Consider the following 23,712-nt stretch of genomic DNA (forward strand, 5'->3'; position numbering starts at 1 on the left):
TCCCAGGCCCCTCCTCGCAGTGCAGGGGACTGCCAGCCTTGGGAATGGGACCAGCTCTGGGGGAGCTGCCTCTGGTGGTGCAGGACACATCCACTCCTCACATCCATGCAGGGGATGGGATGCCTTTGTCCCATAGGCGAGAATCCCCCACCCCAGCTGGGGACCAGGACAAACATTAATCAAGCAGGGGCTCGGCTTTCCTTGGCACTCAGACTGCTTTCATATTGCTCCTGCGTTGCGCAGGGGGGGCGTCCTGAAGCAGGACGAAGTTTTGTGCTTGCAGAGGCTGTGCAACAAGCCCTGCAGCCAGAAAAAAAAAAAAAAAAAAAAAAAAAAGAAATCTCTGTGAAAGCAGCATGTGCTTTCCTGAAGCCTTTCCTTCCCTGCTGGCTCATGCTCAGCGCGCTGCTGCTGATCCAACAAACCTGCTGCTGCGCCTCGGCCCCACCGGGACATCGCAGACAAGTTCAGCTTCCTCCCCTCCGCTGCGCCTGAGTCAAAATGCCACTTTTCCCACCCCGTCCCTCGGTCCCCTTTCCCTTAGTTCTGCAGCTTCTCAACCCAGTGGTGAGAGTCCCCTGCCTGCCCCCACCCCAAGCCCTAGGGGGAGACCCAGGGGAGCCCCAGGGCTCTGCACTGCACCAAGGAAATCCTTAATGTTTTACCCAGCTTTTTATTCCAGGGGAGCTTTGTTAGCGGGGTGACTTGAAAGTTTCCTCATCCATAAACGATGGTTAATAGAAACATGCAAGCGTCACCCGATGCGAGCTCCCCCCTTTGGCTGATCCCAAACAGTTCGGAGCACTTCTTATTTTGTTCATGCACCCGAAGCAACGTCACCTCCTCTCCAGCCGTAAGTCCTGGCTGCAAGTTATCTGTAGCGAGGAGACACAGATTGCATTAGCATTCTCTGAGCAATGAGCCCTAATTGACATGAAAGGCAGGATGCAAAATAACATCCCAGCACTGTCTTGTTCTTGATTTCTTATCTTTAAAGGGAATATGTCAAGAGGTTTCTTTTTTTTTTATTGCTCCATTTTGTTGTTGTTTAGAAAATGTTCATTTTTGCTGATGAAAAGTAAAAGGGAACTTATTGGGAACCATTTACTGATCTGTTATGGTATGGCCGTTAATTAGCTGTGCCCACACCAGGGAGGAGAACATCAGCAGAAGGGGCCTGGGTAATGTCAGAGTAAGGCCGAGGGCAGGGTCACAGAGAAAGAGGGGAAAGTGGTGGATAGAGAGGTTTTTTTACATGAGCTTGTGGGGAGGGACAGTGCCCAGCTCTGGAAACTGCAATGTAATTCTTGAATCTTTGACATTTTATTTTTGGGGGAAAATTAAGCCATCCTTGCATGATTTGGATTCCAGAGTCACCCAGGGGATGTCTGAAGTGGGGTTTCTTCCCAGCTGTGTTTCAGAGTTAGATTTAGGGGGGAAAAAAAAAAAAAAAAAAAAAAAAAAGAAACACAATGAATGCTTGCACAAAGCAATGCCTTTAGGATTTTAAAATTTTTTGTTATTATTACTTGTCTAAAATAGCTGCAGAGCTGCTTGAAACAGTCCTTAATTTGAACTGCCAGGAAAACAATTCAGATTTTGGGAAATGGGGCAAAAGAGACAAATACCGTCGCATGCCTAGCCAGTTTTGAAGTTCTTGCTGTCCATCCCTGTTGAACCCTGCTGCTGCTGTTTTCTGTGAGGTTTCGATCGGTCACGAACATGAGATTTCATACAAAATCTGTCCCCATTCCAAAGGACAAAAACAACCTTTCTGTGCTAGCTGAGCTGCCCATTTTCTCTGGGAGTTGTTTTATAACCTTGCTGTGGCTGATTGGAACCTCTGCAATGTTTCTTTGAATTGTTTTATTATGGTCTCTCTGTCTTTGTACTGTATTTAATATCTCAGTGGAATTATTTTAATTGCCAATTATCCCCCAAAATACAAATAATCAAACTTCAATTAACTGATGGTAGCAAGATGTGCAGAGCTGGCGCAGCTTTAGTGATCCATATGACCATTACTTGCAGAGGAAAAACAAAGGAGGGTGGCATATGTTTCAGAGTGCCAATCTCCCATCAGCAGTCAATGGTTTTAAACGAGGATGGGCTCATTTGGGCTCATTTGGGATGTGAGAGCTGGTCCTGGCCAGTGTCAGAAGACCCTTTCACAACAAGGAGATTGTTCACCCACCTAAAGTTAATCAAATTTAGGCTTAAGTTTACATGAGGAAGGGGTAACATGAGACTAGGGGAGCTTTGGGCATCCCGCAGCCATGCTGTGCTGCGGTGAGTGCCTGCTCAGGGAAGCCACGTGGGTTATTTGCAATAACCCACTTCCATGTTTTCCTTACATAACATATCAGAGATGGGCAAATACAGCAAAGTTTCTTCGCTCTCTGGCTAAATCACTCTCCAGCAAATTCCTCCAGCCCCCGTAGCACCGCCGTGTTTCAGTGCAGACCTAGAAGCGACTTCCACTGCAAGGACTTAGAGTAAGAGAGTAAATAAGGTTGAAAGCACACGAAGCCCTGGGGGTCTTCTGGCAAACTGCAGATTTTGCAGTGCTGACTGTTGCCTAAGAGCTGCCGAGTTATTCCTTTGGAATAAGCTCTGCTTTGTAGGGCTGGCTCCCCTTCCTGCCCCCCCGGCTTGCGTGCTTACTGGGTATTGATGACAAATATTATGCTGTGTATTGATTTGGGGTTTTAAAGCCCTCAAATAATTTGCCATCTTCATCCTGACAGCTAATTACAGAAAGCAGGGCCTGAGGTTCCTGCATTTTGCAATTAGGTGAACTCTCCAAGATCTTGCTAATTGCAGGTGAGCCAGGAGAGCAGGAGCTGCTTCAGGGAGCTGAAAGCAGTGTTCGGATGGCAAGGCTGTAACTAGATTAAGCTGACACGGTCCTACCAGCACAGGTGACTTCAAACGGTGTTCCTGTGCTGATAGCGATGGTCTGGTTGGACGTCTTATCCTTTCCTTAGGGCAAGAAGCTCCCTGCACGTTCCATAAAATGAGTGCTTTCATGCATTTTTCTCTTTGTTAATCCAGTTAGTTGAAAGCGTTAGAAGCCTATTACAGATGAGAACGTTAAGAAAATATGGTTTTACTGGGACAGTCACCGTACAGTGATTTATTTCGTTTTATTTGTATTTTTTGCAAGACAAATTGCTCCCAGGAGCATTGCAAGGGCTTCGCGGGTGGCAGGCACAGCCTCACAGCCAGGCTGTTTTTCTGAGATGCACAGAGGAAGAGTCGAGCCCTTCATGTCCCCAGAAGACCTCGGGGAGCATTTGTGCTCGGACAGCCTGGGTCGCTCTCAGCGTGGGTCAGGGCAGCGCTCAGAAAAGAAAGGAAGCAGAAGGGTGCTCGCAAGGCACAATGAGAGGCGTGACGGCCTGTGTCATGCACGGGGCAGCTGCCTTGTCTTTCTCCCAGCAGCTCTATTTAGTAGGGGACAAAATGATGGGGCTTGGCCCCTTTTCCCCCCCCTTGTCCTGGCGTGGCCCCTCTGCATCTCTTTTTGCTGTCACAGCTGGATCCTTCACCAGCCCCATCCATACTCTGCTCCTCCCCATCCCTACGCTTTGCCTTGGCACCTCCATGCAGTCGGGACAATTTGTCACAATCATCCTTAGATTCGCCCCAATTAATACCACAAGATGCCCACACCGAGCCCAGAGCCACAGGCTCACTTGGGCTGGTCGGGGAAGGATGTACTTGGTCTGGGGGTGTGGGTGGATTTGCTGCAGTCCCTGGTGCGTTGGGTGAGCTCTTTTTTCCCGCGAGCAGTGCGTGAAGACATGCGGCGAGGCGTCTCGGTACCGCAAGGTGGTCTGCATGGACGAGAGCAAGCAGGAGCAGAGCAGCGCCTACTGCGATGCCAGCAAACGGCCCCCCGAGATTGAGAGCTGCCAGCTGCCGCCCTGCGAGTACGTCTGGATTACCGGGGAGTGGTCGGAGGTGAGTCCCTGTCCCCGTCCCCATCCCTGTCCCCACCACTCCCTCCTCCTCTCGCCGCCAGCCTCGCTGAGATATTGCAACCCAAATCAAAGGTGGCAGGGCAGCGCTGCGTGGTTAAGCGATTATTTGTTGGTTTGCTTCTCTGTGCAATTTCCCTGCTGGACAGGTGGAGAAGGACTGCGAGAGACAACAAAATACTGAATTTTCTCCCAAAGCATATCACATCCAGCAGGCACCCTCCTTGGTTTTGTGCCATTTTATTATTATTATTATTATTGTTATTATTATTATTATTATTATTCCCATCTCGTCCTGGGATCTCCGGGGTTCTACAAGTCTGCAGCCCGGTGCAGGGTCCATGTCTGGAAAGGCACGCCTGGATGTGACCATGGGGACACATCCTCCTCAGTGTCAGATTTGCTCTCACACTGGGAGAGGGCTTGGCAAGGGAAATAGATGGGTTTTCTTCGCAGCAGGCGCTCCATGCGGGAGGACCCAGGCTAATCTTAGGCTGTTTCCTTCTGCAGCGAGCGAAGGATTAGTTTCCACTCGGAAGAACAGCAGAGGGAAGTGACGAGGCAGTTGCTGACACAGCACTGATTAAAAAGAAAGAGCAAGAGAAGGGAAAAAGCAAACATGCCGGGAGTGAGGGGGAGGAGAGGCACACAGCCCGAGATAGCACAGGAGGGTGAGAGGCGGAGATGGGAATGTCTCCAGCAGCCCAGTCTCCTGGGTGGTGTTTTGGGAGAAATATTAGGGTGCCTATGAGCCCTGCCCCTCTGCCCACAACCCATCTGTGCACCCTCAGCCCCATGAAGATGAGGCAATGGGCGAGAGCAGGCAGAGCTGAAGTTTACAAGGAAAGCCTTCCCTTTTTTCCAGCTGTTCCCAAGCACCTGCAGCTCAGGGTCAGTCTAACTGTGTTCTTTCTCTATGCACCCCATGGCCAAAAAAGAAAGGAAGAAAGGCAACTCCAATAATGGAGACATTTCTGAGTTCAGGATCCCCTTCTCCTCTTTGCTCATGGAAAGGGAACTTGTGGTCTGGAGCCCATGCGGGGCAGGGTGTCCTGGAGCAGTGCAGGGAGGCACTGGGGCTCAAAGGCAGCATCAGGCCCCAGCCACGTGTAGCCAGTGCTCGTGGCTGGGTTAAATAGTTATCGGTGATCCCTCGCAGCACCTTGTCTTGTTCACCACGAGCGTGAAGCACTGACAGGCGCTTCCTCTGCCCCCAGTGCTCCGTCACGTGCGGCAAGGGCTACAAGCAGCGCCTGGTGTCGTGCAGCGAGATTTACACCGGCAAGGACCACTACGAGTACGGGTACCAGAACACGGTCAACTGCCCCGGCACGCAGCCGCCCAACATCCAGCCCTGCTACCTCGGCGAGTGCCCCGTCTCAGCCTCCTGGCGCGTTGGCAACTGGGGAAGCGTAAGTTTAGTGACTTTATTTTTTAACCAAAAGAAACTGGAACAAACTTATCTATATGTATGTTTATTTTGTTACACAGGGGGCACGTTCCAAAGGTTTGTTGAAGAGTTGTGTAGATGAACACACCAAATGCCATGGTGTGTTGTAGGGTGAGTGTAAGGCCCGCTGCTCCACACCGAACCCCATTGTATGGGGGATTTACAGCAGCCATGAAAGTCACAATCTCCATAAAAATTCAGATGTAGCTAAAATTTGGAGCCATACTGAATACTTAGTCAGAAAGTGGGGTCATTTCCAGAAAAGGGCCTGAATCCCTTGCGCTAGAGCAGCAGGAGTGATGTATAGCTGGCAGCCGGGGTTGATCCTGCCTGTGCATGTGTGTGAGCAAGATGTGGGAGCCAGCAGAAGGCCAAAAGATGGGTAATTTGAGCCTTAAAAGGATTTTTCTTTCTTCCCCCCACCTTCTTCCTCCTCCTTCCAAATGCTGGGACAGGGCAGGGGAAGGAACTTAACCTTTCTGTAAAAGTTATTTGTGCCGACCCATTTCTGGGGCCTGAACTACAAGATCAGATTTTAGTTAAGGTGATAACATTTCACTTCTTTGGGCTTCTGACATTCTTTGAAATGTGGTGTTTCTCCCATAAATTTGATTTATTAACCCAGCTCAGGCATTTGTAGGAATTTGTCAAACCTTTACAAGGCAATGAGGGTCAAGTCAAGCAAAATGCAGTGGAAGCTGTCACAGTAAATGGCAGAGCTGTTTGAAACCTTAGTTCCTCGCGCCCCACAGGAAGCCTCAGATCCTCCCTGCGAGTCAGGGCAGAGGAGTTACAGCAAAGAGCTCAGCCTCGATTAATTGGCATTTCCCCCCAGAACTTCAGTGCAAAATACCCAACTCGTTAATGCACCTCTGTTGAGAAGAGTATCCATTTCAGAGAGCAAGATCCCTATCCCTGCTTGGGGCTGCTGAACATACCAGGGACTACAAAGTGCCGTGACCCTTCTCACCTCTGATTTTCTGAGGGGTTCGGTGTAAATTACCATCACCTTTGATGGACAAATAGAGCGTGCTGCTCTGCTCCATCGTGAGGTTTTATGGATGTGGAACTGATAAAGAGCAAACACCAAGCTGCGAATGGCACGAGCTGCTGAAGGCAGTCTCCTTCACGGCGTGCTGATGCACACAAAGCATTTCCAAACACACGAGCACCCTCATTTTCTTGGTGGCCTAAGGTGGTGCCTGTTTCAGCTGATTTTCAGTTCTCAGGTCAGCCTGTGGCCTCCTGCAGCAGCCAGCTGGGCCCAGCTGCTCAGGACCTCCAGTGGCCTCTGGTATTGCAGCCTTGGTTTGGGCCATGGAAGGACAACCCAGAATTTGCACAATTTGGTCATTTTTCCAGAGGATGAGGAGGAATAGAGCTTGCAGGCTGTGTATTCTTGGTACAATTTGGTTAGAAGACAACAAACTCTGTCATGGTTGCTCAGAAGCCTGTCTGTGTTAGGGGAGCACTTCTAGCATTCAGGCCTTCTGGTGAACATTTCTTCCTTGCACAACCTTCCTCCTGCAAAATGAACATTTTTGCTTGAGCACAGGTCTCATCCAGTAAAGTATATAAGTGCTAAGTGAAGTATAGTCTTCTTGAAATAATTAAGGATGATGATAATAATGAAAGGATTAAATAATCAAAGGGACTACTTGTCTGATTAAAATTAAGCCTTTGTGGGATTGGGACCTTTGCTGCTGTCTCTTTATACACGGGAAACTGGCTGCCTCTGTTCTAGTCCAGAGCCCAAAAGCCCTTGAGATAAAATAGGAACCTCTGTCTGGTCTTGCAGTGCTCCGTGACCTGTGGCGTTGGAGTCATGCACCGGTCAGTGCAGTGCTTGACAAATGATGACCAGCTCAGCAGCTTGTGCCACGCGGATTTGAAACCCGAAGAGAGGAGGATGTGTCACAATGTCCATGACTGTGAGTCTGCAGCTTTGCACCTTTCTTTCCTTTTCTTGCACCTTGAACTTCTGTTCACTCACGGAGATGTGCTGTATTTCCAAGCACTGGGGCCATCCAACAAAGCACTAAGGCACTTCAGGGAGCTCTCTTAAAAATAAACATCTTGTCTTGAGGCTGTGCATGTCTCGTAAAAGAAATGTTGATGTACCATTGCTCAGTGACTGTAAGTGTTTCTGTTTTGTTTCAGGTGAATTACCAAGGAGTTGCAAAGATGTTAAAAGTCTCAAAGGTGTCACTGACGATGGTGAATATTTCCTTAAAGTCAAAGGGAAGACATTAAAGGTGCGTTTCAGCAACAGATTGATGGTTTATGCATTTCCCAAAGGTGCAAGAGGACCCTGCGTGTGTTCCTCACTTCCACTTGCATTTTCTACCTCCAGTTTTCTAGGCATTCCTTTTGCTCGTGATGCCTGACAAAATTACGGCTTCTCTCTTTCAGGTGTATTGTTCTGGGATGCAGACTGACAGCCCAAAGGAGTACGTGACCCTTGTAAATGGGGATGCAGAGAATTTTTCAGAAGTGTATGGATACAGGTAAGAAATCCCTTTAATTCTGAGCTTTCCAATGTTTTTGTTTGCTATGGCAATATTTTCCTGTCATGAGTAGAAAGGGTTTTCTTTTGATTTAGATTGCATAACCCGACTGAGTGTCCATATAACGGGAGCAGACGAGAAGACTGCCAGTGTAGGAAAGATTACACAGCAGCTGGGTTTTCCACCTTCAGCAAAGTAAGGCTGGACCTGAACACTATGCAAATAATAAGTGAGTAAAAAACAGGGCCTTGCCATTAAAAAACAATGTTTATTTTACATAACTGTAGCTGTAATTACAAGCAAGCAGAAGTAGTCTAGTGAAGGTTATTCCTGAGCTCTCCTATTAAAAGCTGCTTTAAGACCTGGTCACCTTTGCACTTAAAGGCTGCAGCCCGAGCACATCAGAGATGCACGGTGCCAGCCTTGGGGCAGTAGGAAGGTGAAGGAGGCTCCTGGCAGAGTCAGACCTGGTAAAATAACTGGTGTTGAGAGTGATGGAGAGGGGGCTGTGGGTTTGCAAAGGGGAAGGTAATTGTAGCTGTGCAACACCAGTGGTACCCTGTGACCCAGCATGCGAGGGAGCTGGGAGGCATCCCCACTGCTCAGGTACAGTTTCAGTCCCTTTGGCTCCAAGGATGCTCTTAGTTTCCAGCAAACGTTTTTAAAATGCAACAAATTGTTGCTGGTTCATTCAGTAAATAGCAGAGGTTTTTTGGCAAATCAAAGGCCTTCCTTGTAAAATGACTCTCTATGTGACAGGGTTTTTTATCACTTTATTTTCAGGACATGAGACCTCACCATCTATTAATCTGTAAAAAGCTTCTAATAGTCTGTAAAAGCTCCTAGGAGCCACCCTCAGGGAATCTGATACCAGCTCCCTTTGCATTTCAAAAGGAGCTGGGCACCCACCTCTGTCAGGCAGGAGCTATCTTGCATCCCCATCAAAAGGAGTCTCACTTACTTCAGATCGCTGCAAAATACCTCAAATCCCTTTGAACACCTGAGCTGGAGCACCCAGGCTAGGGGCAGTCTGGGGACAGTTGTTTGGCTTTGTTCAAAAGGAAGGTTTAGAAGTTGCCCCATCAAAATGGGAAATTGTCCGATAGAGAAATAAAAGGAAAGGCACAGGTTCTGGTTTTGTTGTTATTTATACCTAGGCCCTAAATCTTGAACCCAACCATAAAACTGAGCATATGAGGGTCCTGTGAAATTCAGTCCTAGTGTGCTGGGAGTTGTGTGGGATGAACTGGGGATTTAATATTAAAAATCCAGCAGATGAGGTCTCAACTCTCATTAATGCGTGAAATGAGCTTTAGTGACTTTAAACATTAGCAAAGAACATGTTTACATGTTTTTTTGTCTCTCCCTGCATATTTCTTGCCATGTTATTCACCAACTCTTCTCCACAGCAACTGACTTACAGTTTGCACGGACGCATGATGGACGACCTGTTCCTTATGCCACTGCTGGGGACTGCTACAGCGCAGCCAAGTGCCCGCAGGTATTTGACAATAGCGTTTCACAGGAATTGGTGCCATTTGTCATGTCCAGGCCCTCTATTAATTACTGCTGATCACATCAAGCAGACTCCAGTGAGTGTCCCGTTCTCAAATCAGCAGTCAGAAACTTTTCCCTTCGGCCGCTCTTCACGTTTCTTTAGGAAGGTGCCAGGTTGTTATCAAACAAGCAGCAGAACTAGCTAAGGGACATCTCCCAGGGCCTACAGCCCCTGAGGGTGCTGAGAAAGTCACCATTAAAGCAGAAAAAGCAGAAGAAATGAGGCTGGGAGAAGGGCTGTTGTGTGCACGTGTGTTTGAAGGTAGGGAGAGCAGCCGGGCACAGGCTGAGTCACATCCTCAGCGGCTTTGGGAGGTAATGCAAGATGTCAAGCTCGGTTGCTTGGAAGAAATATGTGCTCTTGAAAGTCATTAGGAGACTAATTAACACCGTGCTACAGGTGGCTCGCTCTTTGTCCTTGGCACACCTCGCTTTTGTGGAGCTGGGGGATGATGAGTGATGTGTTTGCCCAGTACCTTGGACTATGCAGACCTTGTTGGCAAAGGGCATTAGGTGAGGAGCTGCAGCAAAAGGCAGCAGAGGGCAAACCTCTCCATCTCCTTCTGGCACTTTTCTGCACGGCTCAGCAGCTTAGGGATTGCCTTCTTACCTCAGGAAGGCTCATGAATGTTAATGCCCATCCTCCTGACCAGGCAGCTCGCTCCTCGCAGAGCATCTCCATCGCCAGGGTGGTGATCATGGGGAGCAAAGCTCAGAGTCACCTGGTACAACGATGGGTCAGCCTTGGGGTGTGCCCAGAGATCCCAAAATGGGCCAGGCTGGCGTCTTCTAGGGGATCTCAGGTGGATGCAGTCATAGTCCTGAATTTTCTATCCATTTTGTGCATTTTGAGATGGGGGGAAATGAAGTGAAGGACACTTCTAAGAAATAAATGAAAGAGTTCTGATTTTACTGAAGTCTGGGAAAAAAAAAAAAAAAAAAAAAAAAAGGCTCAGCGGAAAGTACAGAAAAAAGAACAAGTGTGCCCTCTCCAGTTGAGGAGGGAGAAGTGAGAGCAGCTGCAGCACATTCCTGGGGTACCTTCTCCATCTGCCGCTGGAGCACATCAGGCTCCGCAGCTTGCCGTGGAAAAGCCAAGAATGCCCTCAATCGGCAAACCACGAAAAAGCAGCGGAAAAGAGCAAAAGCAGTGAAAAACCAAGCAAAAGCCCCTCCTTCCTTGCAGCCACAAACGAAAATGAAATTCCTGACCTGAGACATGCTGTGATTTGTACACTATGTGCTAATTACTGTCAGAGCAATGGAAAAATTGGAAACATTGCTGACACGATCCTGTTAGAGAAGTGATGCTGTGGCAAGTGTGGCTGAGGCACGGGGCTTTGGGATAACCAGGCTTGTCTGCTTGCTTTTTAGGGTCGCTTCAGCATAGACCTGTATGGGACAGGCCTGTCCTTAACGGGAACAGCGAAGTGGCTCTCGCAAGGGAATTACGCAGTGTCGGAAATTCAGAAATCCCCAGTAAGTTGCAATTTTAATTATGGTTATATCCACTCATGGGAAATTTCTAATTGCCACGTCATCTTTTGTGGCAACATCTTCCAATTAGATGCTAACAAAAATCTGACATCGATCATTAGAAACAAAGTGTTGCCCATAATTGTAGTGGGGAGGATGTTAGTGGGTTTAACTTGATCCAGGTTATTGCAGTTAATTAGTGAGCCTGCTTAGCTTTGCATCTGCACACTGTGAGTGCTGTGGGGCAGACCTATCTGTAATTAGTTGGCTTTGGTGGTGGGCATAGTGTGTGCATTTTGTGGCAAGCAGGGCTGGAGGCACTGCAGCAGGGATGCTGAGTGGGGATGAAGCATGCACCCTGGGAAGGAATTGTTCCCAAAATGTTTGCCCCTGTTAAAACTGTCCTAAAGAGGTCACTGCAGCCCTTTAACAAGAAGCAGATTGTAAAATGTCCTCTCCTGGGCTGCCTCGAGCCCATGAGCCTCGTCAGTACTGGGGCTTGTAAAGAAGTCTTTTCAGCAGAGGGGTTGGATCCTTCTGGTCTGTGCCCTGGTGCAGGTGTAAGAGGACTTGCACAGACCCCGTACGTTAGTTCTGGCTGGTGCTTTGCTGTTCTTCTCCACTTCAGAGAGGAGAGGCTCGGGCAGCCACCTTCAGGGTTGCAGAGGGCAGACACAATCACGGCTGGCAGAATTAAAACAAGCTTTAAGGGCCAAGGGAGGCTAAGAGACAGCTCTTACCTCCTTCACCCGGTGGCATCTGTCAAGCGCTGCTCCAGGGGTTTAATTGCCAGCAGGAGCAGAAGAAAGGAAGGGACAGCGAGAAGAGATGATAGCAGCCTGCTGCAATCACAGATCGATAGTGTCAAGGGCAGGAGGGAGCTCGCCTAAAAATAAATGCTTTGTGTGAGCTTGTCCTGCACTTAAGCCCAATTTTCTGATAATTGAGGGTTGAATTCTCCTCAAGGACTGTCTGTCCATGGTAGTCACCAAGAGGAGAAAACTTGTGCAGAGGTGGGGTGAGGAAGGCCAGATGGAGGTGTTGCCGATGCTGGCATCAATCGTGACTTGAGGCTGGAGTCGCCCCATGCTTGCTGGAGACCTGGCCAGCCCAGGACTGCGTTTTCACGGGTCTCCTCTGAATTTGGAGGTACAGAGCTGATGGGGAAAGGCACTACAGCACATGGCACAGCCTCACTGCATCCCTGTCATGTCCTTGCTCTGGAGGCACACCAGCTCTTACCTTCCAAATAGATGTTTCTCCGTAATGTCCTCTGTGTCCTTCACATGCTCGCTCACCACCAAGGTGCTGTTCTTGTCTGGATGTGTTATTTCTCTCTCGTGATCCAAGTTTTCCACTCATTACAGTGGAACAAGCAGTTACTCACTGTAGGGCAGATTGGAGAAAGCAGATGTCCTTGAGATATCCCTCCAAATGGCCTTCTCCTTGGGCATCTTGCAGTGTAATAAATCAAAAGTACCCTTTCTTATTTGTGTTCACCATCTGACCTGGCAGTACTAAAGGGAATTACATTTGCATACATTTAAATATAACTGTAATTTTGCAGATTGATTTAGGCATTGTTTGTTTTTCTTCCAAGACATTTTCTATTAAAGCCCTGGCTGGAGTAACCCAGATCTGGCTCTTTCACAGCCTGGAGTTCTTAAGCCCTTACATGAGATGTTGCTTCTGTTTTTGCCTGCAGGATGGTACCAAAGTAGTGGGAAAATGCGGTGGTTACTGTGGGAAGTGTACTCCATCGTCTGGAACAGGCCTCGATGTCCAGGTGTTATAGCAATGGTAAGTGCCCTGCCGAGAGCAAAGGGGAATCTTCCCCAAAATGTCCTGCTGAAGGCACGCAGCAGGCAATGGCTGCAAAGCATCCAGCTCCCATTCCCCAAAGCCAGCTCATCACTCAGGTCTGGGGCACATCTTCTGGAGACTTGCTCCAGTGATAATCTGAAAAATGCCTGAAAAGTCCCACGGGACTGATGGACGCACACTCCTTTGTGAGGGGCTTCTTACATGGGGCCAGCGAGCGCACCCTGGGCAGCAGGAGCAGCTCCAGTGCTCCCAGTAATGCCCATGGGAGTGATGCTGTCAAAGGGAAGCACGTTTCCACCTTGCTGGCATCTGCCTCAGCACAGATCCCACGCTGGTCTCACCACTTACAGGTTTTGAAGGCAAAACTGATGGCCTGACTCTGACATGCTCCTCATCTGTGCTTTGCAGGTTGTCTGGGAGCAGCCCGCGGAGACGAGATGGATGAAGGATAGCGATGCAATACCTCTGCCTTCCACTTTTTTATCTGTTTATGTGTGTATATAGATCGCATATTCTTAATGTACAGTATAATATTTATGTTTGGAATTATTTATTTTGATTTAATATTTTTGTACGTAAAATCATTATATTAAGGCTGCTTTTACTATTTTTATTTTTTATTGTTAAATCCTGCAGTCAAACCACTGCATTTTGCGTACTCTACATTATATGTAGCATTATGACAAGTGATACTTTATTGTCACTGTATTCAGTTGTTTACTTTCAATCAGTAATTTTCCTTCAGTTATGGGCTGCTTTGGCCCTCTACGGTGCTACACAATCTGCATAGGGGTATTTTTGGCATTTCAATCTGTCTTTCTGTAAGGAAAATAGACAAGATGTGCTTAAATTTGATGTTAGTGATTAGGCCAACAGCACTCAAGGAAAACATGACAATGAATACAGTGCTAGTTGCATTAGCAATCTTTATCTTTTAGGTATGTTTTGAATTTCACATGACCTCTGTGGCCAGTGCTAAAGCACTGGTTTGGTGCTAACATGGTATTTATTAACGCTCTGTAGTTTTAGTTAATCCAGTGCCTTTATCAGTGAGAAAAGGAAGAAAGCAGAAAAATTGTCAGGCGATTCGAATCGATTGAGATCTACCCCAGGTTCAGGAAAATTCCTGCAGATGGATCTTCAGCTGAGCCCCTTTTATTAGTAGGGCTCCGAAGCAAACTCGCTTTTCAGAAAAAAAAAAAAAAAAGAAAAAAAAAACACCATACATTTCTCTGCTAATTGCATGTGCCACCGTGCTTCCTGGCTCCATCTGGCAGCGGGGTATTAACTCATCCAGGCAGGCTGATGAGCCCATATGTTTCCCCGGGCTGAGAAGCACCACAGCTTATTAGGGACGTTGTCACAAAATCCAAACGCAGAGCCCAAAGCATCTCTGCTGTGCTCCCACCACCCTGAACCACCTGCCTGCGTGGCTGGGGGGAGCAGGGCACGTAGGGGCTGGGGACAGCACGTCCTGCCCTGCTGCCCCACGATGCTTCCCGGCTTCCTACTCACTGGCAGCCCATCTGCAAGCACGCAGGGCCGGGCAGGCGGCAGCAGCGAGATCAGCGTGTACTTGCAGATAACTCTGCCCCCCCCCTTTGAAAACAGCCTGCTTTACGCCTACTTCTGTATTGCTTCGTATCTTCCTGGTAGGGCATCTGCGCTCTTTGCTGTCCGCAATCCAATGTACAACCAGACCTTTAATGTTTTTTTTTTTGTTGTTTTTTTATTTTATTTTTAATTGAGGGGAAAGCTCCCATAGGCACCACCGCGGCTGTGTGATGACTGCAGCTCCGCCTGTACATAGCCTGCTGCTTGCGGCATGCCACGTTTTTCGCAGAGCTTCGTAGCACGTTGAACGGGGGTGATGTGACCAGATTATTTTTGTAGTCTATGACTATGTCTCTTAATTCTTTCTCCACAATTTTACTTAGTTATAGGAAGACGCTGCCCCGCTGCCGTATGTCAGGGCAGCCAGCAGCACAAAGTACAAGGAAAGGAAGCTTTTTAGCACAAAATTGCCAGCAGTTTGAAAGACCAAAGAGTCTTGTCTGCTAATCTGGCTAAATCTTTCAATTTTGGATGCAAACGCTCAACAAACCCATCCTCAGGATCTTCTGCAAGTCTTTTACCTGCCATTACCCAGCTCCCCAGAGGAGGAGCAGTCAGTCTGTTACAAAACAGTCAGATCAATAGCAATAAATTGTCAGATCCCTGGATTCATAATGCATGTATTCAGCCTGCAGAATGAAACCCGTCAGCCTGACAGTCAGGTATTGATATATTCACGTAAATCGGTAGACATCTAATGTGTGAGCAGGGTCCTGTTAAAAGGCAGCAGCTAAAGAATCGGTGCTCGGCACTTACCCATGCGTGCCTCTGCCGCTCTCATTAATATTCAGGCTTAGAGGAAAGAATGAGACTATTTTACTCATCATTTGGGGTGATTTTTTGTTTTTTTGTTTTGTTTAATAGCACATAAAATAAGTAGATATGATCATATCTTAAGGCTGATTTCACCTATGTTGTATGCCTATGAGTAGCAATGAGGAATTATGCCTTTCTGAGAAAAATGCCAAAAATACCATTTCAAAAGTCAAAGAAAAGAAAAGGGAAAATGGAAAGGGAAAAAGGGATAGGGTAAGGGAAAAAAGGGATAGGGAAAGGGAGAGGAAAAAGGGAAAAGCAATAGTTATGGAATAAAGATTTTTTAATGATAATTGCTCATGTATAACTTCTGTAGGGGAAAAGGGAAAATTGCACTATGAACTTTAGAGAGAAACAGTGGTGCTTAGAAAGTACAGGCTTATTATATTTTCTGTAATGAAGTGAATGGCTATTTATAAAAAGAAATATTATTTTGACCTGTACACATTCCTGTCTACCATATAGATTCATAACAGCTAATAACAGAGCAAGAGAAACCTAAAAAAATATTAAATAAACTATAAGGGAAGAATTGATAGATCACTGATTCACTAGATTATGATTCATTAAAGGGCTTCATTAAATAGGAACAGACTTTGAGGACCAGAGGCCTTCAACGCTTCTTGTTCAGGAAACAACTCTGGGTTTTGTATATCAATGCCATTATTTTTCTACAAACTTTTTGTTTTGTTTTGCGAGCACTTTCCTGTACAGTATTTCTTTTCTTTCTGATTATATTCAAAAGGAAATGAAGAGACCTGTAAGAGATGTCTGTATGGTCTTTCTGCATTTGCCATCATATTTCAATACCTGTGTGCTATTATAGAGGCAAAATACTTTGTACACAAGGGAATAATACAGTGAATGGTAAACATCCATTTCTGTGCTGGTTTTTATTCCCAGGCTTTGGGTTCCTTGTTCTCTTGTCTTGTGTGAAAGGAGCAGGGGGGGGCAGGAATGCTGCTTGTGCAGAGCCCTGCCCTGCGGTCCAGGGTCCTGGGCTGATGCTCACAATTCTTGTCCAGGGGGGAACAGCCCCAGGTACAAGGCGTTCCCCTCATTCTACAAATGTGCCTGAAGAATGACTTGGGATACCGGACCCGCTAGTGATGCTGCAAAAATAAATCAACTTAGAAAATTTTGTGGAAAAAAAAATCATTTCAAGTCTACAAGAAAACGTATGCGGAACAAAGTTGGGTTAAAAGGAGGCAAACATGGGGACCAGCTCCCAGGAAGGAAACCAAGCAGCAAATTGCAGCCAGAGTCTGGCATCTGCTGGCTTGCCCTTAGGCTGGGTGCTACAGGCTGCAAATGGGGTGATGGTAAACAGGGATGCCTCCTGGGGAGCCCTTTTAGCCTCCACACAGCCGGGATGATTTCCTCCAAGCTGGCAAGCTGTCATCTACTACAGCTCCTGCAGAATTCCCTGTGTGGATTTAGTTTTTTCTTTCTGATGTTAACAAAACAGACAATAACTGAGATGTGGCAGCAATCACAAAAGCCTGGGTTTTCTCCCAGCTCCCCCCGCTCCTGGCCAGTCCCTCAACCTCCCACAGGTCCCGGTGCTTCAGAGTTTCCCAGGTTTGTTCCCACCCACCGTGATCGCACGATGTCCAGCTCTGACATGCCCCATCTCAGGGTGAGAATGGTGTGAACGCAGCAGAAGCACATACCTGAAGCTGTGGCTCACCAGAGCCTTTAAGCACGTACTGAAATCCCACAGAAGCCATTTGCTAAATGGTGACGTGTCAGAGTTCTCCTTCGGGCTTGCAGCCAGCTGCCTTTTCCAAGAGGACGCTGAGCTGTGTCATCCATCCCTGTAGCTCAGCGACGTGATGGTACCACCACACTGGCCAGCACCAGGAGCAGCCAGGGAGGCAGCTCAGCCCCACAGCTATTTCCCCAGACTTCTCTCCTTAATTGTATTAACTGTCTTCAAATAGTTGCTCCTAAATGGCCCAAAGCTTTCCGTCAGTCAGGATTGATAACCCTGATTGATAACCAATGCTGTTTCCATTCACATTCACCAATAGGTTTGAAGGCCAAATTTAGCATATTGGAAAACCAAAGCCTTTCTCTTTAGCAGTGTGTGTTCTGCTTTGGGAGCTAAGCTACATGCAAAAGCACATTCCAGCAGCAGGCTTTCTGCAATTACGTAGCAGTAGAGATATAAATAGACCAGACTATTTCCTAAAAGATAATCTAATTTATTGTCATCATGGCAAATCAGCAATTATATGTTTTAAAGGATACTTTTCTTTATAACGTATCATTACCCATTTTCAGATTACATATTCTTAGCAAATTCTGACTGTGGTGCAACTCTCTTCACTTGGTAATTTCAGTGTTGCTAGCAAAAAAAAACATGGTTACTGGTTAAAAATTCACTTGACAGAAAAGCATTTGTTTCTGAGCTGAAGGTCTCTATTTCTGCCTTGTAGCAGGCAACATAAGTCCCAATTAGTGTTACTAATTAGTTAACTTTCTATAAACAATTTTATGTCAACACAGCCCCAAGTCAGATTTACAGTTTAAAAAACAAGGTTTGGAAATGGAAGTAGAAATAGACCTGGAAACGGAAGCCCTATAAATGGTTTGTTGGAAATTTGCTCTAATTATCAGGGAAAAAAAAAAAAAAAAAAGAAAAAAGAAAGCAGTCCCTAATAAAGCTGCTTTGGGGAGAATTGTGGAGTCAGGCTGAGGATCTGTAGTCTGACTGTGATCAGCTGCAGGATGTAATTGCCACCCCACCAGCTCTGAGCACCAAAATTTGGCAGGTTTTTGGAGGCTGCAGGTCAAAGTGAGGAGTTTGCATTTTTTCTGCCCTTCTCTGTATGTTCATCTTGTTTTGATTCTTTTTTTTTTTTTTTTTTTTTTTTTTTCTCAGAAGATGCAGCAGATCTCTCGATACCGGCAGCTCCAGCCTTTTTCTGCTTCTGTATTTTTATTCCAGAGAGAGAGGATACATTTCTTGTACTCTCCCAACCATGATCAAATGCAGAAAATAGACCATGAAGTACTTCAAAACCTTGGCTCTTACTTTCAGTACCTCACCAATACCTCAAAGGTGTCATTCTTTGCTATCATTTATCTTTAATAAATGACTAAAAAGGCTCCCAATGTGGGCTGCGTGGAGCCACGCTGCTGTGCATGGCTCCTGAATAGCATTTAACTTTCCAGCCCTAAATAATGAGGGGGTTATTTAAACACTTTTGACTCTGAGGTCCGGTAATTCTGTGAAAATTACAGTGCTCTTTTGCAGCCCTGTTGTACAGCCTACCAGGACTAATTGCTTCAGAGATGGAGTCGATCGCTTCATCTCTCCAACCTTCTCTTCTGTCCTAATAATGAGCGTTTTTCTTCTATGGAGAAACTAAATTAATTTTGTTGAAGGCTGTTGGAAATGTCCATCTCAGAGAGCCAGACTTAAATTGGGATGTTCACTAGAAAACTGTCTTGTCCTGCATAGGCATGCTTTGAAAAGTGTATTGAGAAATGGGGAGCGGCAGAAATGACCAAGGAGGGCAGGCTGGCTTGGAAAGGACATTTTCTACCAAGGCACTTACAGAGTGGGTCTGTTGGTTTCTCCGACACAAGTCCTCCTCCCAAGAGCGGTCTGAGCATTGGCTCAGGGGACGCACTTCTGCATGTGGAAGCACACAGCGGTGAGGCGGTGCTCCCCTCTCCCAGGGACAGGCGTTCAGACAAACCAGCAATGATTTCCAATGACCGTCATTAGCAGCTGACCAGCTCAGCTCTCCCATCACTTGAACTCTTGGCATCAAGAGAAATGGCTCTGAAAAAAGTTCATCCCGAAGTTGCTAACCCCGGTAAGCTTCTTCCTGGCCTCAGCTCCGCAGCTCGCTTTGTGCAGGAGAAGGAGCAGAAGGCCCTGGCGTTGCCTGCCAGGCTCACACCAGTGTTTTCCAAGTATTTTTTGCCTGTTATAGAGTAATCCAGGCAATGGGGATCGCAGCCTTCCAGAAGCAGATTTAGTTGACAAGTTTCTGACCTCTTTGCAACAGTGAGATGAAGAATACCGAGAAGTTATTTTTGGACTTCGCAGAAGAGTCTGCACTTCCACTTCAAAGTTGGCTTAATTTTTAAGCTATTTTATATTACCAAACATAAGGCACAGTTTTTAAAAAATCAAAATGGGAACAGAATACTGTTTTGACCTAACACATATGCTCTTTGTACTTTATTTCCTAGGGGGAAGTTTGGTTTGTTTGTTTCAATAAAAGGGGAAAAAAAAATCAAAGCTGTGAAATTTCCATGAAATGATTTCTGTCTCTCTCTGGTTACAAATGCTACTTCTGAAGTGTTTGGAGATGTGATCTGTTGGCTGGAAGTACACGAAGATCTGCTGTAGGTGCTGGCTTAAGCAGGGGAGGTAGAAATACATTTTTAGTTGCGAAGCCATGGCGGCGACTGGAGGCAAGGTGCCGTGGTTGAGGCCCGGCCATGTACACCAACCCATTTTCACTGGGAAAACCTCAGTTCTGCTGAGTCCAGGGGACAGATCTGTGGTGCTGGGACCATGCAGTTGGGCACTTGCCCTTGAGGCCCGTGCCTTGCTGCAGCTCAGCTGGAACAGACCAGTCCCTGTTGGGGGCAGCCTGGTCCTGCCTGGGGAGATTCAGCTGCAGGTAAAACACACCTGTGCTAGCTCAGCTGGCATAAAATCTCTGAAATAACAACCCGCAGATGGTGTGGGACAAGCTGCTATTTTGGTAGCCACCACAGCAGGCTGCCTGCTGGCCCAGGAGGTCCAAGCCCTGCCCCATGGGGGGGGGCACCAAGTGTCCTTTCTTCCCACCTGCACTGGATCTCAGCTGCTGAAAGTTATCACTGTGTTTTAAGTTCATCCCAGCTTGCCTGCCCCCTTCCCAGGTCTGTCTGAGCCCTGGCACCTCAGGGGCAAGAGCATCAGGGACAATGGCACAGCTGAGCTGAGAAAAACCTCAGCAAGGCCACCAGAGCAGGACCAGGCTGCTGTGCCTCCCTTCTGTTCCCCCTGCCTGGATGGAGAGGTGGCTGTGCCAGCACAAAGCTTCCCTTCAGATGCAGTGGTATTTTATGTTATTTTTTTTAACAGATATTTCTAAATTCTGCTGACTACACTGCATTAAGTGCTTTGGGGTGTCTTAAAGTCCTTCCAGTGCTCTCGTCAATGTCTGCAGCGTCATGCTGCTCCCTGTGGAAAAGCCACGGGTGCTCCTGGCACTGCTGCGCCGCTCTCCTGGGAGGGGCTGCCTCCGTCAGGTGCCCGAGATAATCTGATAATTTCCTCCTCTTCGTCATCTTTCCTCTGTGTTATGCAAGTGGTACGTAAAGCTTTCTAAATATGACTTGTGTTTGGATTTCACTGATGGCTTTTTCCCATTTCATCACACTTGGGCCTTTCAGGAGCCTAAATGCAGAAGCATTTACCTTGGGAGTACTGTAAGCCTTAAACAGTGAGTAGGTCCTTGGCCAAAAATCACCATCTTCAGCAGGCAAAAATCATACAAATGAAAAACCTGCCAAAATAAATACGCCCAGAAGAGGGCAAACAGGGAAAAGACCCTTGGTTCTCTGAGCTTTCCCTTGGAGCAGCTACCTGACTTCTGCCTGCTCTGAGCTGCCATCCTCCAAACCACTGGTGGTCTGGTTTGCACAGATATCTCATACCCCCATTTATCAACAGCTTCAATCTTGCACAAAGGGAAGAAAAAGGCAATTTTCTTTTCCTCCAACGAGAAGAAGCAGGAAAACATTTACATATATATATATATATATAATAAAAAGATACTTCTACCTGCGAGATGGCAAATGCCTGGTTAATTTGAGCACAGAGCAGTGTCTGGTGCTTCCAGTGCCATGGCAAGCAAACAGCAGGATAGCCGTTGTCCCCCCTTGGTTGCTCTTACTTGCCTCTCCACAAGTTATCCGAAACACGTTTGCTTTTTCTCACCTTCAGGAATGATCCTGAGAAGTTAAAGTAGCATGGAAGGAGTGTGGCTTTACAGCACAAAGCAAATAATCCTGACGGATCATAAGAGAGCTCAAGGGAGCGAGGGGGGATAGTAGAAAATTACTTGTTGCTATAGCACGAGGAGATTCTGCACAAATTGGCAGCGACCCACTTCATTGCTTTGCTTAGCCTCAAATTGAGCAGCATTCGGGGAAGGCACGGAGCAGCTTAACCTACCCCTGTCCCTCGAGGTAGAGCTGCACCCAGGGGTTCCTGAGCTTGACAGCAAAGAAATGCAGTTCTGGGAGAAACTGCAAGGCTGATGTTAGTAGGAGCAGGGGCAGCGAGTGGGCTGGGGGCTGCGCTCCACGCCGAGCAAACACTTCGCCGTGCTGGCACCAGAGGGCATTGAAGCTTGAGTTAACTTCCCCCGAGCACAGCACCCGTGCGGAACCTTCTGAACCCCACAGCACAGATTTTAGAGATTTTGTGTTTTGTTTTTTTCTTTTTTTTTTTCTCTCTTTTTTTTTTCTTTTTATTTTTTTGGGGGGGAGCTTTGTGTTTCCACTTGGCTCCGCGTTTCCTAGCAGGTGCTCGCCTCCGCATAGCGGGACCAGGTTGCAAGTTTTATTGGTTTGGAGTCCAACTCCTAAATGCTATTTACAGGGAAATTGAAGACTCCTTCAAAATTAACAATAGATGACTATAAATCTTACTCAGTTACCTAGCAACTAACACAATAAAATCCTAAGGTTAAAAGGAGAAGGGTTATTTGGCAATACCTCTGGGAGCACATAATGGCCATTTGCATTCCTGGGTGGGAGGACAAAAAAAAAATTCATGTGATATTTACAAATTACTGTATTGATGAAGGAGAAAAGGTGAAATTACTCGGTGCGGTTTTAATCAAAATACCTCAGAACTGACAAATAGAACAACAAAAAAAAATCCTTGCAGTGGTCGAATGGCTGTGATTAAAGAGCACTCTGCAAACGTGCGGCGATCTGTGGAAATGATGGAAGGGTTTTGTTAAGATGCTAAACCCACTTTGTTACTGCTTCTGACATCTGAAAGATGTGTACCACAGATTAACAGTGTAATAAATGTTCAAAGTAAATTTGACCAGTATGAGCCTGATGGAATATGCCCTAGAAAAACCTACGCAGTGCAAAAAAAAATTTAAAAAAAAAATCAAAGTGAAGTAACATAGCATGATTCATCCCGGCCCGGGTTCCTGTTATGCACAGCACAGATTGAAATTCCATATCCCCACCTCAAACTGGGGTTTCTGTGCAATCTTTTCTGCCTGCAGTAATTGCAAATCTTGAAGCTGGAATGAGCGGAAACACTGAATGGTTTCCCTCCTAAAAGGCCCTCATGGGGGCACGTTTACCCAGGAAGGAGGTCTGGGGGAAGAACTGCGCAGGAAAATAAATGCCTGGTCCTAGCATGTGTCTTCAGCAGCTGTGGCATTTAGAGCCAGTTTCCAAGCCCCCCTTTTGTTGTCAAAAGGCTTCAGACAATAACTGCCTAATAACAGCCGGCCATTTATCACCTTCAGGGTACTGGATGGTGACAGGATCCACGCTGAGCTGTAATTCACCTGCGCAGGCTGCCGGCAGGAGGAACCAGAAGGGGACTGATGGAGCAGTCCCTAACAGCCAAATTTACCTTGACACGGCAGTGGGGAGAAGCAAACGGGTCTAGTAGGCAAAATAAGCTCTGCTTTCTGCCTGATTGCAGGGGGCTGTGCTGGTGGTGCTGGTGCTGATGGCCAGGGCAGCAGGCGTGGGGGCGGCAGAGCTGGCAGAGGGATGCTCAGAGTTTTCTACAGCTATTTCGGAGGTGGTTTCCTAACAGGAGACACTGTTTTCAAGACACGAGAAGGGCTGGGGGCACTTGTTTGGAGAGGCTAGCAAACTTTCTTAGCTCCATAAGATTGTGCACGTTGTCCCCGTATTTCTCAGCCACTGGTTGCAGCTACTGCAGTTCCTCTTCTCGTGTGTCCCCTGGGTTTGGCCACAGGTGACTTCACTCCTGTTGCTCAAGCTGCTGTCCCAAGGTCTCGTGCAGAGCTGCTGGGTCGGGCACATGCCACAGGGTCAGGCAAGCAGAACAGCTCTGCTGCATCACCGGTTTCTTCTTTCCAACTTCTGCTGCCATCCATAACTTCAAAAAGAAAAATGGTCCTTCTTGCTGAGCATGAAAGGGGAAAATGAGATTCAGGCTGATTTAGTCCTGAGAAGGGCTGTACGAAGTGTCATCCCTAGGCAGGTTTGGTTGAAACAGTAATGGGAGGGGAAGATGACGAGCAGAACAATTTAAGTGGCAGCAGAAACAATAATTTGTCAGACAAACTGTCTGGCATATATTATCTGCATGTCTCTGCTCCTGAGTCTATTTGACAGCAGGATCTGACAGCCCCCACCTCCGAGCTGAGGCTTCTCTCAGGAGGAAGATCTAGGTGTACATATAAAAAAAAAATATAGTAATAATAAAGAAAGAAAGAAAAAAAGGAACTTTTGAGAG

The 23,712-nt window shown here is 46.9% G+C and overlaps 1 protein-coding gene across 5 annotated transcripts in view; it reads left to right on the forward strand.

The window, feature by feature from the left end:
• Positions 1–16,105, forward strand: part of ADAMTS9 (ADAM metallopeptidase with thrombospondin type 1 motif 9) — a 75,743-nt gene extending 59,638 nt beyond the window's left edge. For 4 of the 5 annotated variants that reach the window (XM_068695163.1, XM_068695165.1, XM_068695164.1 and 1 more), the window contains 10 exons: positions 3,796–3,966; positions 5,201–5,395; positions 7,232–7,364; positions 7,594–7,688; positions 7,846–7,940; positions 8,036–8,169; positions 9,350–9,441; positions 10,872–10,976; positions 12,679–12,773; positions 13,206–16,105. In XM_068695163.1, coding sequence (XP_068551264.1) covers positions 3,796–3,966; positions 5,201–5,395; positions 7,232–7,364; positions 7,594–7,688; positions 7,846–7,940; positions 8,036–8,169; positions 9,350–9,441; positions 10,872–10,976; positions 12,679–12,768 — 1,110 coding nt within the window. In that variant the 3' untranslated portion in view covers positions 12,769–12,773; positions 13,206–16,105. Of the gene's footprint in view, positions 1–3,795; positions 3,967–5,200; positions 5,396–7,231; positions 7,365–7,593; positions 7,689–7,845; positions 7,941–8,035; positions 8,170–9,349; positions 9,442–10,871; positions 10,977–12,678; positions 12,774–13,205 lie in introns of those variants that run through there. The other variant, XR_011100512.1, reaches the window with a different exon arrangement.
• Positions 16,106–23,712: the final 7,607 nt, after the last annotated feature.

This window comes from Anas acuta, chromosome 11, assembly GCF_963932015.1.
Source record: "Anas acuta chromosome 11, bAnaAcu1.1, whole genome shotgun sequence".
Lineage (NCBI taxonomy): Eukaryota > Metazoa > Chordata > Aves > Anseriformes > Anatidae > Anas > Anas acuta.